Source organism: Danio aesculapii, chromosome 12 (genome assembly GCF_903798145.1).
Source record: "Danio aesculapii chromosome 12, fDanAes4.1, whole genome shotgun sequence".
NCBI classification, from domain to species: domain Eukaryota; kingdom Metazoa; phylum Chordata; class Actinopteri; order Cypriniformes; family Danionidae; genus Danio; species Danio aesculapii.
This window is the reverse complement of record NC_079446.1, coordinates 43,712,582-43,731,902: the sequence shown is the minus strand read 5'-3', so window position 1 is coordinate 43,731,902 and position 19,321 is coordinate 43,712,582. Positions and strand designations below refer to the sequence as shown.

Below are 19,321 nucleotides of genomic sequence, written 5' to 3'. Positions count from 1 at the left end.
ATTGTGGGGCTGTTTAGCATGCAGTTTGTTTATCTAACTCCTTATCTGCTCTTGTGATTAAACTAGGAAAAGAAAAATAATAAAATAAAATCGAATAAACAAACGCTGATTGGCTCGTTGAGGCTCCAACCGGCAAATATATGCCAGACAGCTTTATCAACTCATAAAGGAACACACTAACCTGAAGTCTTTATTAGCTCCGAACTAATTACGACGCAGCTTCGGCATCCCTTTAGTTCACTCTTATTTATATGTTTATGTGGCGTGAAATGAACAAAAAGTAAATGTAAAGAGACAATAAATGGACGGCGGCGTAATTGCATTAAATCCGTAGAAGCAGGGCTTCATAAACTGTGTATAATCACAGTTTTCACGTAATCACTTTTTATAGAATCTAATGAAGTTCATTAGAAGGCTGTTACGGAAACAAACGGCCAGGCCAATATCTTGCGCATAGCAAAATGAATTATCTTGTGTTTTATGCCAAAGTCTTACCTCACTCCATACTAGCATGGTGCCAAACACGACCTGCAGTCCATCGAAGAAGTTGTCGCCAATGATGATGACCGTGGCTCCTCCTGTGGTCCAGCCTTCACTCGGGCTGATGGCCTTTATGCACGGGGTAGCTGCTTATAACAGGACAAAAAATACAACTATCAGGATCCCATTTTAGTATAGACACGCGCTAGCCACATGCAGATCACTCTCACGCTGAGGGTAATGAAACCCTAAAGTAAACAAAGCGTGAATGATTTGGGCCACGTAAAGACAAAAGACCTGCGTTGTACACCAGAAATCAGGCATTAAACCCTTCGCTTACACAATGAGAGGGAAAAGAAAACATTGACTGATGCAGCTAGTGGCCTTCTAGCAGATAAACCATCGTACGTTACTGATGATTAAGCACCGCGCACGCTAGAACCGTCGATTTATCTGTCTGCCTTCCACAGATCTGAGATCAGTCAATCAAAAGGTCGTGGTGCAAAGCAGGGATGGCACAAGCTCAAAAAAGCAAGATTTTTCAGGCACCCACTAATTGGGTCAAGCCTTTTTATCCGCAAACTTTGCCTTTGGTTGAAAAACTTCCAACATTCTCCTATCTCCCACCCCTTAATCTCCTGTAGTCCCTGTCATCTTCTTATAATGAGCACTTTTGCCTTTTTAGGGTCTTTAAAATCTGATTTTAGATGGGATTTGTAAGTTTAAGGTTTGGGTTTGAATGGCTATCGTGCTAATGGTGACGCACACGTGTTCTTGAATGAGAGAATGAGGTCAAGTTTCTGACCCCGCCTTTGTCGTCAAGTTAGCCAATGGCTCATTAGCATACATTATCGTTCCCCCTATACCCCCACCCCCCACAATCCTATGGAGTAGAGAGGTGCTATCACAGTTGTAAGCGGTCGGAGGCCCAGGGCGACTCAACCCCCCGTTAACATCTTAGCACTGTGTGCTTTGATCAGCTTTTCCTCTTCACTCTGTTGACTCTGTTCCACCACCCCCTCCAAAGCACCTTTTGAATACAAACTCCATGCAAAGAAAGCGTGGATACAGCAACACGCAGCTAATACAGTCCAACAATTCAACCGCAACAGTAGCCCTTCACCTTGAGCTGTTTTCATTTTATTTTACGACTTTCCCTCCCCACACCCTTTCGTTCCTTTTCTGGGATAAAAAACAATGCCATTGTGCTTTTAGATTTTAAGGTCTCAGAGAGGTTATTAATAATGCACGGAAGATGGCTGGCCTCTTTGGAAACCCTCTCAGCTTAGAATCTTTACCCTCCATTAAAAATGTCTGACATCATTTTCATCAGCCCACAGACTCTGACATCATTTTATCACCAAGAACTATTCAATACACTTATGTCAACACTAATGCCGGTCTAACAGTTTTTTTAATGGTTTAAATGACAAAACCCTATTGACTTATTCGTTCATTCATTTATTTTCTTTTTGGCTTAGTCCCTTTATTAATCTGGGGTCACCACAGCGGAATGAACCGCCAACTTATCCAGCGGATGTTTTGTGCAGCGGATATCCTTCCAACTGCAACCCATCACTGCGAAACATCCATACACACTCATTCATACATATACACTACAGTCAATTTTAGCTTACCCAATTTACCTATACCACTTGTGGGGTAAATCGGAGCACCCAGAGGAAACCCACGCAAATATGGGGAGAACATGTAAACTCTTTACAGAAATGCCAACTGACCCAGTAGAGGCTCGAACCAGTGACCTCCTTGCTGTGAGGCAAACATGCTACCCACTGCGCCACCATGTCTCCCCCATTGACTTTTTTTTAGCCTTTTTTATTGTTTTAAAAGCCCAATGTGGTTTAATATTGTTAAGAATTATGATATTAAAAAAGTTAATAATAATAAACAATCAATGAATTTACTAATAATGCAATAATTCTAAACTAAAGAAGACCCCTAAGGCTCATGATGTTCTTTCAACCTAAAACTATGACAGTCTTTTGGCTTCATAATACTTTAGCTAGAGTAACATGCTACTCTAGGACAGGTTATGTGCCCAAATTTAATACTTGGGGTAAAGGATTTGTTCAAATACCTATTAAGCTCCTCTAATAACGCAATAAATGATATATTTATGACCGTTACATGAGGTAAACCTGCAGGGTTAAGCCGGTGTGCAGGTCTTTCTCTCCTCCTGCTTCTCTGCTGTTCTAGTGGCCCTAGTTAATCAACATTAGGTATTGTTGTGTAGAACAGCCCAGACAAGGCAGCTCTCTTTGTTTGCCTTAATGTTGGACTAGTGGAGGTTATATTTACTCATTCCTCTCAGCTCCCTGAAGCCCTGAGCTCACTCACACACACACACACATGCACACGCACAGAGGGAGCTTGCCCTTAACTAGAGCTGTTGACTTCATGCTAATAAGTTCATACAAATTTTCATTTCTGAGGCTTGGGAATGACATTTGCTTTTCTTAATTGCAGGCAGAGCGTTTGAAAGAGGATCAAGTCTCCAAAGACAGACACGACTCCTCATAGGGACTGACCTTCATCAGCGCAACCAATTATAGCAAATCATTCACCAAAAATTACAGTAAACAAATTTACTTTGTGTAGGTGAGCAGAAGGAAGGGTCTGCGTGCACGTGAGTGTGTGTGCGCGCGCGTGTGCGAAGTGAAAACGGGCCCACGAGAGGGGCAGTCTGGCAGCTGTGGCCTGAGATCACCACGCATTGCCTCGGAATTCGCAATGCTCCCCCCCTCCGCCCCGCCATCCCAGAGAAAAGGGCTGCCAGACTCTCCCCTCTCCGCCGCGGAGCATTTGCATACATTCTGCGTGAATATAGAGAGGGAACATGTGTTGAATGGGAAGCATAAAGGAGTGAATTACACAGCCTGTGTTCGTCAGCTAATGATATACGTGCGAAATGCACTCAAGCGGATGATGGAAATTGGAGAAAGAAGACATGGTCTATGGCGGCCCGGAGAGGCCAAGTTCAACACTCCACTAGGAAGTGACGGGCAGGAACGTGTTTTAACAAGGGAGAACAATTTAGCTAGGGATGTGGCTATAGGGCTGTATTCTGACGAGCATGCTAACATGTTAGCTAAAATATGCAAATTTATGACTTCACGGGATTACTTGATGACCTAGTGCATTTGCAGAAAATATGCATAACTTTTTTTTTGTATGAACAAATAATAGCAATTAGTTAATTTTATTATTATTATTATTATTATTAAATATTATTATTATTATTACTATTATTATTGTTATTAGTATTATTATTGCTGGTTGTAGTAGTAGTATGATTATAAAAGCAGAAATAATAATAATTATTATAATAATAATAATTATTATTATTATTATTAGTAATAGTAGTAGTAGTAGTAGTAGTAGTATTGTTACTATTATTATATAAATGTATTGTTTAATTGAAATAATATAGATGTATTACATTTAAAATATTACAAAAATAAGTTCATTATAATTTCAAATATGCTATTAATAAATATTTTATGTTATATCATATTATTTAATATTCAAAGTGATTATAAGATAATAATAATAATAATAATAATATTGTTTTTTGTAGTAGTATGATTTTTATTATTATTATTTATTATTATTATTATTAAATTATCATTATTTTTATTATATTTATTGGTTGTAGTAGTAGTAGTATAATTTATTAATATTATTATTATTATTACTATGATTATATAAATGTACTGTTTAATTAAAATATAATATAGATGTATCAAATATTATGGCATTTAAAATATTACAAATATAAGTTTATTATCGTTTCAGATAGACTATTAATAAATATTTTATGTTATATTATTTAAAATTTTAAATGATTAAAATTGCAGCTTTATTGCTTATAACCATTTCTAAGATGGTATATTATTTTTTGCAGTGTTAATTGTTGCACATATTTCACTTTCACTGTGCATGTTATCAAGACTAGAAAATCAGTGAAGGTCATAAAATTATACTTTATGAAGGATTGCACATGCATGCATGGCTACATTTACTGAATCTATTTATTGTAGTAGTTCTTTACGCTCAGTGAAATTGCTGGCTTTGTTTCCATGGGCTTCCTCTGGCTGAAGTGGATGGTCAACAAGCAAGACTGCGAGCGTGTGTGTGTGTGTTTTCCCGTGTGTATTGTTTACAGAACACCACGACGTCTTGGTGTGAAGCTTTAATCAGACTTGAGTCGTCTTCCATGGCAACATGGCGGCCGGCGTGTTTGTCACCTTCTTCGCTGCACTCCCCAATATTGAGGCACTCTAACAGGTCCCATCCTGCCTGCTGCAACCTTCCTTTGTTCCAGCGCGTAAAATGTCTTGTAATTGTGCAGGGGATGTCCAGATGGCAGGCTGATCCCGGCGCTGATGGGATTAGAGCTCTTACCTCACGTCGGCCCATCTGTCCTCTCTAACTGGCTACGGCCTCACAGACGCCGACCGCTCGTCTTTATTGCATAAACCTAACAACATTACCGCCACTTGGTATGCAAATCAACCCAGAGCTGTAGGCCCAGACCGGAGGGGGTGCGCGTACATGCGCCGCAAGAGAGACTTTCTCTTTCTTGCTCTAAATGTCTTCCTTCTCTTTTCTGTCTTGTGCATCCCACTATTCCGGAGCTTTCGCAGAATCAGTGCTTTCCAAATCTGGCACCGCCTGCATTTGGGAGGGGGTTCTCGATTGTGTATGTTGTGTCTGGCTATGTGCAGATGGGGCTGTTTGGACGGGAGTGTGTGCGCGCACGTTCGCGCCTGTGTGAATTCGTACATATGTTTCTGCATGGCGTACCTAAATGGTGCTAATGCAAAAGAAACCCTCCTATAGTGTGCGCTTGCCTCTTTCTCCTCCCCCAGGTTTGGTTCTCCAGCTGTAAATAATGAAAGGGGCTCATGTGCTCGGAGAGTGAGGGTCCGCTGGGCCATGCGAGAGGGAATTACTTTAAGTTGAAGATCAGAAGGCAGAGTAAATTCACTGTCCGGGAAAATTCGCCTGAATTAGATGATTAGATAAAAGTGTGAGAGGAAAGGAGAAACGGTAGGACCTCCCCGTGGCCGCTCTCTCAGCTTGCATTTATCACTTTCAAGAATGTGTTTCTAATCTAAACCAGCCTCAAACTGCTAAGACTTGACCATAAATATGGACAAATTTATATTTTATGACTATATATCCTGTACATGTGTGCTAGAAAGTCTTCTACGCCAAAATGGAAAGAGATGACAGGTTGAACCTTTTCTCTACCTTCCCTCTCAGCCAAATGATAAGTCTTAAACGCTCTCCCGAGTTCACAGGAGTGATTAAACATCAAGTTCGGCAACTGTCAGACGCTCGGAAACTCTTTCTTTCTGTTTTAACGGCCCCCCGGTTGCCATTAAAGGGCCAGATATTAGATAGGTAGCTGTAATATTCACTACGGCCCAAATTCGCCATCAGGGGCGGGTGAAACAGCAGGTAACTAAGTGGTGAGAGCGTGTGCTGTTGGGTTTTAAGGAGGAGGTGTGCTTTTAAAACAGTCGGAAATTTGAAAGAGTTGTCGGGAATATCGCCACCACTTGTTACAGTGCTGTCAGATTTCACCGTGAGGGCGAGCGGATTCATTTAATAACTCGAATATCACACTAATAACAGGCATGACTGAGTTTTTGATTGAAAGAATAAAAATCTCAAGTTACGAGCAATATGAAACATACGTTCTCAATTGGCTAATGATAAAATACGACTGCGGATGAACTATACCGTGGCTGTAAACATAGTAATGGAAGCTTAGAAAAAGATTTACAATAAAATAAAGAGGCTTTGAAGAAAGATAGCCTATGCAGTGTTTGGGTTGGGCCGTGTTTTTCTCTCTCTTTCTCCATCTTGGTCTCGTGGGACTCGTGCAGACGAGGGGAGAGGCCTCAACCTTCTTAATTGCTCTCCTAATTAAAGGCGGTTGCTAAGGAAAACACACCTACTATCAAGCGACTACAGCGGAGAGACAAACAATACGTCAGCATACCAAACACTCGGGCGCTCAGGGCACAAACGTTCAATTACGCTACTTCTGTACTGCATGTCGACAGCGTTAATGCGAGGAGCCGAGAAATAGAAAACAAATATTTTTGCTAGGGTTTTTTGTCTCACACGAGCAGGGATTTGATGCGATTTCTCTTGCATCATTAAATATTACTGGTGCTTGGGTGGATATGGTAATTACGGGCTGATTAAGACAAAGAAAATACTAATGTTATGTTTTTAAATGAGCAGAGATTATGTTCTGTTTTAATGCTTAGCCCAGAGATTTGAGGACTGAAGTAGAGCGATCAAAACCAGCTCAGTTTAACAAAGCAGCAAAATCTGAATTTTACCATCCAGTGACTCGCTTTATACCTTCAGCAAATGAAGAACTCACTATAAAAAGGTGTAGTGTTGATTATAACCAAGCGCTGATTAAAGAAGTCTGTTTTTATGCGCTGAATTTGGAGTATTCATGGTGAAACGTTTTGAACTGAGCATTGGGTTGATAAAAAGTATAGCATGCACTGATTTCATATTAACCACTATATATGATTTAAGATAGTTTTGAGTAAAAAAACACATGATAATAAGTAAATTAAATAAAATTTGTGGCCCAATATCATTCACAAAAAATAGCACAATTAAAATCCTCAATAGAAATAACCAGCAGCAACATCATCAAATCTAAACTAAAAAGATCTGGAAGTGCTGTTCAGTGAGTAGAGAATGCATGGATTTTCTCTAAAAGATCAACTAGCCATGTTTTCTCTAAAGCTAGCATGTTTGGTGGATGAGCGGAAGGAGCCGATGTGGATGACTAAAAGAATGTGAACTAAAAATGAGAAAAAGGGAAAAGGGAAAGGCAGGAAACAGAAGGAGAAAAGAGAGAAGCGCTGCAAATAATAGTGTTATGGGAAATGTGCCTACCATTCTCCAGATAAGGAGTGGCCGTACCTTCTGAGGGGTCAAGACGGCGGGCTCTTCTGCCGTGTTTTGAGTTGTTGTGGACAAACATGTTGTCCGACACGGCCAACACATGACCGTCCACATTAACTGTTGTCGATACAACGACCTGTGAAGAAAACATAACTATTATTTGCAGGCATGTTTACAATGGGAAGAAGTTCATTAGTTCATATGTATACTCCCATCCATCCATATATATTAGCATTGATGTACAATACTATTTGTACAATTTTCTTTGCTTAAACGTAGCATTATAAAAGCCAGTGTTGGGCAAGCTACTTGAAAAATGTAGTGAGCTAAGCTATTAGCTACTCTACTTAAAATGTAGCTTAACTATACTAAAGGCTACCCTCTGGGAAATGTAGCATAAGCTAAAAGCTACTTGACAAAAGTAACTTAGCTACATCTAAGCTATTTATGTAAGTTTCTTTTTTAAATTGAAACAACTTGAATCCAAGTCAATCATATCTTAGTGATCAATAAAACTGTCATAATTGTTCAGTTTAGTTATTTACTGCAATAAATACGCTGTAACAAACAAAAACCAAGTATCCAATAAGCAAAAACTAAAAATCCAATAAAATCAGATGCAACACATTTAAAATACTATAGTAATTTATAGTAAAGGGAAATATTTAGGAATGAGCATTATATTGTATATATATTTACAACTCTTCATTAATGAATTACTCTACATAATGTAGTATCATTAGTAACTATCATGTAGACTTGGGGCGATAACAGTTTTTAAGGTTTACCGTGGTTTGGAAAAGTCAAGGTTTTAAAACAATATATGTAAGTTTATATATTTTTTATTATTTACGTGTTTTACAACTATTTTATTTAGTTTTTTAGGGCAACCGTATCTCCAGCTGAAAAGGGCCCTTTACTGTTCCAAAATATTTCAAACATTTCTTAATTTAGTTTCTTAAAGTAAAATATATTGTGTTCAGTGGGGGAAAAAAAAATTTACCCAGACATTTAAAACAACATATTTTAAAGTAGTAATTACAATAACGTGAAACAATGATAATTTTATTCAGGGTTATCATACCATCAGAATCTTATACTGGCCCATGTCTACTATCATGAACTAGTAATTGCCATAGTATACTTAAGCCTTTACTACAGTAAATTATATACTTCTCGAGGTATGGTCACGAGGAGTCCTGCTTCAGAAGTACACTGGAAAAAGCATTCTACTCAAATTATACATACAGTAGATGGAACAATAGAAAGATAAACAGAGCAATGGCAAAATAAATCTATTATTTTACATTAATATCATGTTGTGCGTTTTTCTTGCCAAAAATATGAACACAGACTGTACTTGGAGTAGACTTCATTCAGCTAAATGAATCATATGGCTTCCAAAAAATATCAGGGCCTTTTTTATGACCAGAGGCCTTTTTGACTACTTAAAGGCCAGAGAAAGAAGAAGGACCCTTCTGAGGGTTTTGTAGGGGCTTTATCAGAAACTCAGACTGTTTTTTTTTTCTTCTTTTTCTGCTGCCTCTTTGTTGTGGGTCTTATTTGTGAGAAAACGAACACAAAAAGCCTTTTTGGCCTGTGGTGTCGACTCAACATGAGAGCAGGTCTCAGTACAGTTAGCGGATGAACCCGACGCGCCTCTGATCAGTAGGGTCCTTTGGACACGGACACACACGCCACACACACACACACCGCGTTCCAGCCTTTTGTTTGTTTGACTTCTCTCCTCATACCAGCGAGGCTTTATTTTGAATGCTGACAAGCGTGCGACCACTCCACACCTTCGAAACAATAACCGCAAACACATTTGCCTCGCTAAGCGCTGGAGCTTGAACCTGTGCCCATTGTTTATTTTCCTAGCCAAGCAGGAGGGAGCGAAACAAGGGAAAAGTTGCTCGTTTTTGCAGTCTTACTGGGTTTGGTGTAACAACTCCCCGTGGGCTTCACATTATTAAAACAATAAGTTATAGCACTATAATCCGAAAAAAAGGAGTCTGTTTCACACCTAAAGCAACGAAAGATGACTCGTGCGGTTCAATACGCTTCATGTAAGCTGGCACGCCGTCTGACTGCTAATAACCCAGCCTGAAACCCAAACGGGCTACTGTTACATACAGCTCAAATCTGGTAGAAAAGTTGCGTTATAAATAATCTACGGTGACTGAGAGAGCTTAACACGCTGTAATACAATTACAAAAAATGCCAGCGAATTAAGAAAAAATCGGTTTGACAGCATATGTGTTGCAAATCCTCACAACGGAAACGCATAAAAACATGCTGCATTTTCTCACAACACATGCAAATAGCACAGAACACATCGGAAATGTTGAATGGGGGACCCAAAAAATGTGATGGACCTGGCTTTGCAGGTTATGGTTATTTAGATTAATAATATACATAAGACAAGAGAAGCATGTTAAAGTAAATTTTAAAAACTCACCTTTCAAAGATCACCTACAACTTCACTGAGCTATACGGCTGTTTCATGCAGCCGCCATTTTTAAAAATGAAAGCGAGGCTGCGGTTAAAAGAAACCCGGAATTAGAGGACCAGCATTGTAAACATTGCAACAACATGCCGTGGACTTCAAACCTCTAGCTGTTGCCATGATTTTAAAGTAAAGATGTGGTGTAAACATCATTTTAATAACATTAAGTTAGGTTTAAACAATTAAGAGCATATTAGGTTTTTTTTTTATTTCAGTACTGATTGGTGGCGAAATTCAGTATCATGACAAGTCCTAATATAGTGAAAGAATCAGTTCATTAACTTGAGTTTGATAAATAGCATCTAAAACGTGTGAGTTTAGAAAAGATAACGTTAGCTAACTAGCACAATTTCCCTTAACTTAGTTGAAAATGAGGTCCGATATTCATTTTTATTTTCACTATGAATTCAGAAAGGACATTCGGGTCACTCAGAAAGCAGTGAAATGATAAATTTGTGTCACTTTCTTTTCCCTGATAAGATATACAGCCAACAATATGCCATTGTGAATGCTATTCCTGTGTGACTCTAGGTGATACTTCAAGTTTGTTCCCACGGCAGCCTTACTTTCCCTTTTAAAATGGTGGCCTCGTGAAATCGGTCTATAGTGACGGTACAATAAACTAATCCCAGCCAGGTTTGTCACATTTTTGGCTCCCCATGAAATATTTCCGCTGTGTTCATTTGCATGTGTTGTGAGAAAATGCAGCACGTGTTCTTAATTTTTAAGTTTTTTTATGTGTTCGCATTAGATCTTTTCTTAATTCTGTGACGTTTTCTTTGTAATTGCATGTGTTTTCTTAAATTACAGCATGTTAAGCTCTCTCGGCCACTGTAATAATCTGATTAACAGACACACATTCATGTTCTCAAATGGGTCTAAAAATGGTTTATACTTCTCCAAAAATGGAATGGAACTAATTCCCGGTGTCAAATGTGAAATCATATTCGCTTAATGAAGGTGAACAAAATGTTTAACATTGTCTTATTCTGGTCCTCGGCCACAATAAGGTCGTATATTTTTTTCCCTCTCCAAACGAACTGCAGTGCAGGAATCCACTCTATATAAAGCGCATTTAATTTCTCGTATGAAGAATATAATTAACCTTTGTAAGAGGGAGAGCTTCTTTTTTTCCTATTTAAAGGAGACACTTGGGCGGTTACAAGAGTGCGCGTGTTAGATAAAGGACGAGAGGCTTGTCTGGGAAGAACTAGCCAAGCCCTTGTCAATCAAAGGCCTCCATTTTGAAGCGCCCTGGCTTTTTTTTAACAAAAGGCTACAATTAGTGTTTAATCTGCCACTTAAGGTGAACAGAAAGAAGCAGAGAGTCTCTCATCTGCTCCATCATCCATTAGCAGCCACTCAAACGCAGCAGCCTCCGGCCCACAGATCGCTAGCTCACCCCATTACATTGATCTATAGATTTATTGATTAGCTGTTTTATCTTATTAGTCACAGCTTGAGCAAAAGCTGTGATGGAGAAGGGTGGCAGACCCTCAAAAAAGGAAAAAAAAAAAGAGAATTTGAGAAGAGCCCCCCTCTCTCCTTTGGTAGCAGATGAGGGGGTTTCTTTTGTTTTTGTTGATCTGTTTACATACAGTTGCATTGAGAGATTGAGAGTCGTTTAGCATCTGAATGAGGGTCTGGTTGGAGGGGTGGGCTGTGGTGCCGTGGGGGGTCTGGGGTGGAAATGGAGCAGTTTTAATCTGGGATATTCCCTCTGTCATGTTCATAGTCAAGAGTCACAATGAGGATGATGCTTGAGGCCTTTTCACAACAAAAACTATGCAGATAAATGAGCACAATGTAATGCAATGCTGAATTGATTTTAATGCGTCTTTAATCTCAGATAAAATGTTTGGATGCTCAAATGAATTATTCAACATCGAAACGGTTTTAAAACTGAAAAACTATCTGAAAAAAGGCTCAAAACAATATAGAAAAGTAATCATTAAAAATAATGGAGTTGGTTTAATAATTGAAATCAATTTTGTGATTAAAAATATATAAATGAAAGGAAATAAATTGAACCAAAATATATGGAAACTGTTTAAATTGATATTGAGAATAATTATTAATTATCAAAACATTTAAAAGACATTCAACATTTTTATTCAGTTAATTTTTAACAATTATTGAAATAATAATGATAAAATATACATTTAATAATAAATATAGCTATAATTATTATTTTAAATAAATAATAAATTAATACATAATAAATAATAATGAATGTAAACAAAACTGAAGCAAAAATGATTGCTTAATTGCTGTCAAATTAGGTTCAGATGCCCTTTTTTGCAGTAAATGTAGGTGATTGTGGAAATCAGACATGGCGAGACAAGGTTATTTTTAATTATGTTAGTTATGTTTAATTATTCATCATCAAAACAATGAAAAATACTGAAGAAAAATAAAACAATATAAATTAAATACCATATTAATCATATATACTGTTTGTTAATTTATTATTCAGTTAAGTTATTTTTAATAAAACATTAATACTGATAAAATATAGATTTAATTTTTAAAATAATAACCTTTTTGTTAAAAAAGGAAGAAAAACAAACAGAATATAAACTAAGCTGAACTAAAATTGATTGCTTAATAGCTGGCAAATTTGGTTTAGATGCCATATTTTGCATTACAATATAAGTATGGGTAATTGTGGATATTAGACATGGTGAGACTAGGTTATTTTTCATTTTAGTTATAGTTAGTTATGTTTATTAATCATCAAAACCATGAAAAAAACTGAAGAAAAATATAACAAATTAAATAAATGTTATATTAAACTAAAATAAATGTCAAAATAAAATCTAAATGTAAAATAATAATACAAAAACACTGTTTGGGAGTATAAAAAACTGAAAAAAGTCATGCATATTGTTTTTAACAAACAATTATTATTCAATTATGTTATTTTTAATAATACAGAACATAATAATGATAAAATTTTGATTCCATTATTTTTAATACAGAAAATAATGATGATTAAATATAGATTTGATTATAAAAATGATGTCTTTTTAATTAAAAGAAAAACTGAAAATAAAAAAGTGAACTAAATCAATTGCTTAATAGCTATCAAATTAGGTTCAGATGCCCTTTTTGCATTCACAATAAAGAACAAAATAATGATCATAATGATTTTTAATTAAAAAAAAAAAATGGAATATAAACAAAACAAAAACTGACTGCTTGATAGCTATCAAGTTGCGTTCAGATGCCATTTTTTTGCATTAAAATATAAATGTGGATAATTGTGGCTATCAGACATGGTGTGACTAGGCTAATACTCTGCTTCTGGAAAAATAGAGAAATATGAGAGGAAAAAAAATCGAGAGAAAACGGAATGGCAAATGGGGGAAGACAGAGACCCTAAAAGCACGACCTTGCCATGAGATCATGGAGAAAGGAACATGAGTGAAATTTATTCTGGAGGTGGCATTTAGCTTAGCAGAGCAGAGTTTAAGGGTTAGCGCTGGAGGAGAGGTGTCTTGTTAATGGACTGACAGGCATCACGGCTTTGGGTCATTTGTCTCACAGACTGCTTTTGGGTTGGAATTGTCTGCGATTATGGTTTGTGGGGAAAAAAAATACCATATGCTGTCATAAGCTCCCCCTGTTGGTGTTGTTTTAAATAAAAATAGCAGAACGTGGAATGCGGAAAGCGAATGTTTCCTTAAAGTCTGCATGAGCCGGAAGATGTGACCCTTTTTTATATTGTGATGCAGATCCTAGAGAAATTGAATATTTAATGAGAATTCAATTCAGTGGGCGTGGCTTGTTTAGTTCTAATGCAAGCTGATTGGATGTAGTTATGTAGGCATTTCATTAAGAAAGATCGGGAAATGGGTTTTAGAAGAGTCATTACAACCTAACAGACTCCTCCTCCTCCTCACCATTTCTGTATGTTGTCAAAACTGATAGGTGGAGGGGTGTGGTTAAGTATGTTAGCCGCACCCAATACCTCAGACTGACGTAATCTGAGAATTTAACTCAAAACAAACAGAGATTACAGGGGCAAACTAATTTCCTAATGACATGCACAGATGAATTGTTCACCACAAAACTAGCAATGCGAGCTTACAAAATCATATGGCTAGTTTTGATTTTATGTGTACTTTAAAGGAAGTTTGAGGAGATTAGAACATAGAGGGAATGAATGAACAGTAACAAGTGTTCTTTGAGGATAGAGTGGCATTAGTATGACTCTCCACACACACACACCTCCACCAGGTGCTGAGGCAGAGGAAGTGTAAATAGGTTGAAAACCCCAGACATGCTGTTACAGCGAGAGAAAGAGAGGTCCAGTGACTTTATTGTGGGGAGGCACAATCCGCGGTGACGGATGTTTCTTTTACTAGGCGTGCAGACAGAAAGGACGCTTCCTCTCACGCCGGCTCTGACCTTCTGCTCTGGACGCATGGATCAATATCAGTGAAGACACTTTGACGTTCCAAAGCATGAAAAATGAAAGTTGTGCAAGCGCTGGCTGCACCACTGCTGCCTTGCACAACAATACATCTATATAACCGCAAGTATATGAACACACATCCTCGCAAGCACTGGGTTAAGCGGAGCTGTCACACATACACACACACACACACATGTAATGAATTCCAGAGCAGCTTTTCTGTGCATTGTAATAATGCTTTGTGTGATTGGATGATAATTACAATATATTGAGGTGCTTGAATAAGGAGTTTAGATGTATGCATTATTGGATATGATCTAGATGGATGGATGGATGGATGGATGGATGGATGGATGGATGGATGGATGGATGGATAGATAGATAGATAGATAGATAGATAGATAGAATGATAGAAATAACAATTGATTGAATAAAAAGAAAGGACAGTAGAATAATACATTGATTAATGAATGATGGATGGATTGATGGATGGAATGATAGAACGATAAAAAGACCAATTGATTGAATGTAAGAAAGGACAATATAATTATTCATAGATAGATAGATAGATAGATAGATAGATAGATAGATAGATAGATAGATAGATAGATAGATAGATAGATAGATAGATAGATAGATAGATAGATAGATAGATAGATAGATAGATAGAATAATTGATTAAATGAAAAAGGACAATAGAATAATACATTGATTGATGAATGATAGATGGATAGACCAACTGATTGAATGTAAGAAAGGACAATATAATTATACATTAATAGACAGAGACAGACAGAGAGATGGATGGATGGATGAATAGATGGATGGTTGGATAGAAGAATTGATGAAATGAAAGAAAGGACAATACAATAATGCATTGGTTTATGAATAATAGATGGACAGATAGATATACTGATAGATAGATTGATGGAACAATTATAGAAAGAGAATGATAGAACAATTTATAGAATAACAGAAGGAACAACTGGTAGAATAATAGACTGAACAATGTATAGAACAAGATATAGAACAATATATAGATGGAGGAGATAATAGAAAGCACATAAGTTGTATAAATATTCGTAAATTAAAATTTTTTATTATACGTTTTTTTATTATTTATATTCTGTATTTTGTTATTCATGCGTTTTTTTTAATTGCATTATGGGATCTTGATTTATTTTTTGTCCTCCAATAACTTTTATTATTGAAAAGTTTGAAAAAGTGACATATTTTGGAAAAATTGACCTTTTTAATAGTTTGAAGTGATATTATATCATATTGCCTGGGTAGTTATAAATCAGGTAATAAACTGCTAGTACCTCGCGTTATTTTACAGACTTAATTCTCTCTATATTATTTATTCTACAATAAATTGTTTCAGAGGACTAACATGTCAATAAAGGTCACTTTGTCAAACTGTAGAGTTGAATTATCAACATCAAAATTCAACAGAGCAGAGATCAACATCCCAGAATGCAATTCACAGCCATATTTAAACACACAAAACTGAAACCGAATCACAAAAAAGTAGATACTTTTTTAAAGTAGATAGACTCTGAAGGTTTATGTTTGTGTGTATAACATTTCAAATGTGCTTGAGCACAACTGCAGAATCGAAGGATCTCTGGAGCAGTTCTGGCCTTCGACCGGGTTCAGGCAGCTCCTTTAAAAATATCCACAAAGTAATACACCATTCCGCTAGCCCAGCGAATGGCCTGTTTTTCACATCAGAACGTGTGTGTGTGTGTGTGCGGAAAGCAAAAGAAAACATTACCTGGAATCTGCGCATGTCCCGTGGGTTTCCTGCATTCTTCAGGCAGTTCTGATTACACTTAAGGAAGAATTTCAAAAAGAATCTGCAAGAGAAGACAAAGAGGGAGAGAAAACTCCATGTTAGACACAATCAATCCAGGCCTAAAAACAATCGATGGTACAAAATACAACTTAGCAGATCCGAGTCCAGGGCGTCCACACACAACACGAATGACACAAAAGCGCGATCAAACCGACAGCTGTATTCACCTTGTTTGGAGATAATTCCCCTCAGAGTAATGATCATTAGTGTTTTGTTCCTCACCCTCCCACGACCTCCCTGTCTCTCTGTTTATCTGTTTTTCAGTCTGTCCGTGCGGCTGACGCATCCAAATCCCACAGTTCCCCACAGAACCCATCTGCCCGTCACTGACAGGAAGTCAGTTAATATTCCGCCCCCCTCTTTCCTCCCCTGTTCTACCCTGTAATTAAGGCTTAACGTGCTCAATGGGGAGGTAAAGCAGCACACCTGAGCCCTGCTCATCACAGACGAGGACCGGCGGACGGGGTAGAGGAGACCTAACGAGGTGAGAGCGGCCCGCAAACTTACAGCCCTGTTAGACAATTAGACACACCCCGCCACCGGGACAACAGCACCCGGTAATTATTGCGCAAATTACTAACTGCATAATCTGTTCGGCAAATGTCATGTGTGCGTGAGAGTCAAAAAAGGTCCCACTGGACGCCATCCCACATATGCACACCTCGAGAACTAAAACCTGGTGTTTTTAAGAGGGAAAGAGACCCTTCGAGAGTCCTTCAGAACAAGGAAGAAGGATAAGAGGGCTTATGGGAAGAGAAAGACGAAGGCTTGTACAGCTGCTGCCATACTCCTCATATCACAGGAAGTGGTTCATTTTTAGAGATAGACCACTTGCAGAAAAAAGATATATATGGGAGACACTGGGATAGAAGTCAGCTGATAGTGTTTCTGATTAACTTAACAAAGCTATTAGTTTCTTACTAGAGGTAGAGGAGATATTCCTGTCGGATGTGCATATACATTAATATACAATACAGTGCAACAGTGGGGTTCTAAGTAAGGAAATGTAACTGATAAACCATTAATACTAGGGAAGTCTTGATCAGGTGTTTTTGCCCTTGAGTCAGAGTCATTTGATTTTGAGTATCTACAGATACCGAAACCCGATCCGATACTTCGATAGAATAAAGAAGAGCGAAGAAACAGATCCAGGGTGTTCTTTATTTTTTATTTAATTCACCTTATTTTAACAGCTCTGTTTTTTTGTTGTTGTTGTGTTTGATGCCTTTTCCTTTCCACCTCTTGCAATCCAAAGTTTGCATATCTCACAGTTTGCTATGGCAATGTTGCCGTCATTATCTTTATAATACCTCCAGACCGCAAACATACTCGCGATTTCCGCTTCAAGCTGCATCAGTGTTCTACTTTGCCGGCATTTAAACAATAGCATCTCTGCAACAAAGTGATGTCATGCCACACGCATTGCTGTTTCTGTGTGAAGTCAAGAAAAAGGTCTAACTCTGCGTCACCGCATAACTATAAATGTGTTTAAAAATAATATATATATTAGAGTCCTGATCAGGAGGAAACGTCCGATTCCTATTGAGTCTGAAACTGCATGATCAGGCCTGATTTCAATAACGTGATCGGATCTGGACATCCCTAATTAAAACAAAACTGTTGTGAGCTCAACTTAGTTAAACTTTTTCAAACAAGGATATTTATTAGCTGAATTTTGCTTACAAAATATTTAAATATAATTATTAGCGGTGTGACCAGATCTGGTAGAAAAAAAAGAACATGACCATATCTAAAAGATATGGAGAAAGATGTAAAGATATCTTATATATTATTATTATTTTATTTTTTTTAATTAAATAAGTTTCTAGTGAGCACTACTTTTGATTATAGTTACTTATCGTGGTTATTGATTGCACTTGAAAGCATATTTGTGTTAATATTTATTTGAATAATTTTTGGTGCAGTTACTTGCCTGTCAGCTACATTTTTTGGGGAAATATTTTGCAGTGTTTCATTTATCTGTATATAATTTATTCAAATACATTTATTATTGTATTCTGTATTAATAATACATAATAATATATTACAAGTATATTACAAGTATTATAATATCAATATATTACAATTTTTAATAATAAATTACAAGTAATGGGTGGCACAGTGGCTCAGTGGGTAGCAATGTCACCTCATAGCAAGAAGGTTGCTGGTTGGAGTCCCGGTTAGGCCAGTTGGCATTTCTGTGTGGCGTTTGCATGATTTACTTCGGGTGCTCCGGTTTCCCCCACAGTTCAAACACATGCGCTATTGGGGAATTGGATAAACTAAATTGGCCGTAGTGTATGAATATAATACTGTTTTTCAATTTATTCTCAAATATTACATTCAAATATATATTTCAAGATTTATACTTAATTTATTTTCAAGTATTATCATTGAGGATTTATTTAAAGGCTTTATCACATTTCATGTCTGGTCCTGTCTAGTAGTAATTCCTCTTTTTGTCCAATTTTCTCATATGCCATTGCTTCAGTCAAAGTCTGTTTCGCATTGAAGCTTGCTGTATTAAAATCCTTATGTGAGTAATAACTTCTATTAATGTACTAATGCACAGTTTTGCTTATTGGAAACCAGCAATCTGGTCACCAGCTGAGTTGACTGATCCAAAATGGGGGACTGTAGTTTGTCTAGATCTACAGTATGCAGCAGGTGGGAAATTAGTCATTGTATATGTATGTACATGTCCACCAATATTTACCTCAACCCTTGAGAGGCTGGACATACAGCGTAAAGGTCTCGCTTTCATGTCATGCATTGCAGATTGCATTCAGTGTTGAGTTAACACATGTATTTCACTAGGTAAACAGTGTGTGTATGCAGGATGAAGTCTCTCGTTCGGACCCTCCGATGGGACCACGAGTCGAGCAATATATCACTGTGTGAAATGACATCTGCAACCCTGAACACCCCTCCACTTCCAATTCTCATTTATATACAGTCACCCTTTCCTCCTGACAGAGAGGGAATGTTTAGGATTGAGACAGATTGAGGAAAAGTAGGAGAAAAGCGAGGCAAGGGCCCCGGAGGTGGCCTTGGTAGTTTCTGAAAATTTTTAGTGACCAGCGTC

The 19,321-nt window shown here is 37.4% G+C and overlaps 1 protein-coding gene across 15 annotated transcripts in view; it reads right to left on the bottom strand.

Annotated features, from left to right (window-relative positions):
* The window catches only part of ebf3a (EBF transcription factor 3a), a 132,022-nt gene that overhangs the window by 29,388 nt on the left and 83,313 nt on the right, over positions 1–19,321 (bottom strand). For 6 of the 15 annotated variants that reach the window (XM_056468971.1, XM_056468979.1, XM_056468984.1 and 3 more), the window contains exons 7-9: positions 16,156–16,237; positions 7,441–7,585; positions 496–629 (exon numbers count right to left, since the gene is read on the bottom strand). In XM_056468971.1, the coding sequence (XP_056324946.1) occupies positions 496–629; positions 7,441–7,585; positions 16,156–16,237 (361 nt within the window). The remainder of the gene's footprint in view (positions 1–495; positions 630–7,440; positions 7,586–16,155; positions 16,238–19,321) is intronic. The other 9 variants (XM_056468972.1, XM_056468974.1, XM_056468981.1 and 6 more) reach the window with 3 other exon arrangements.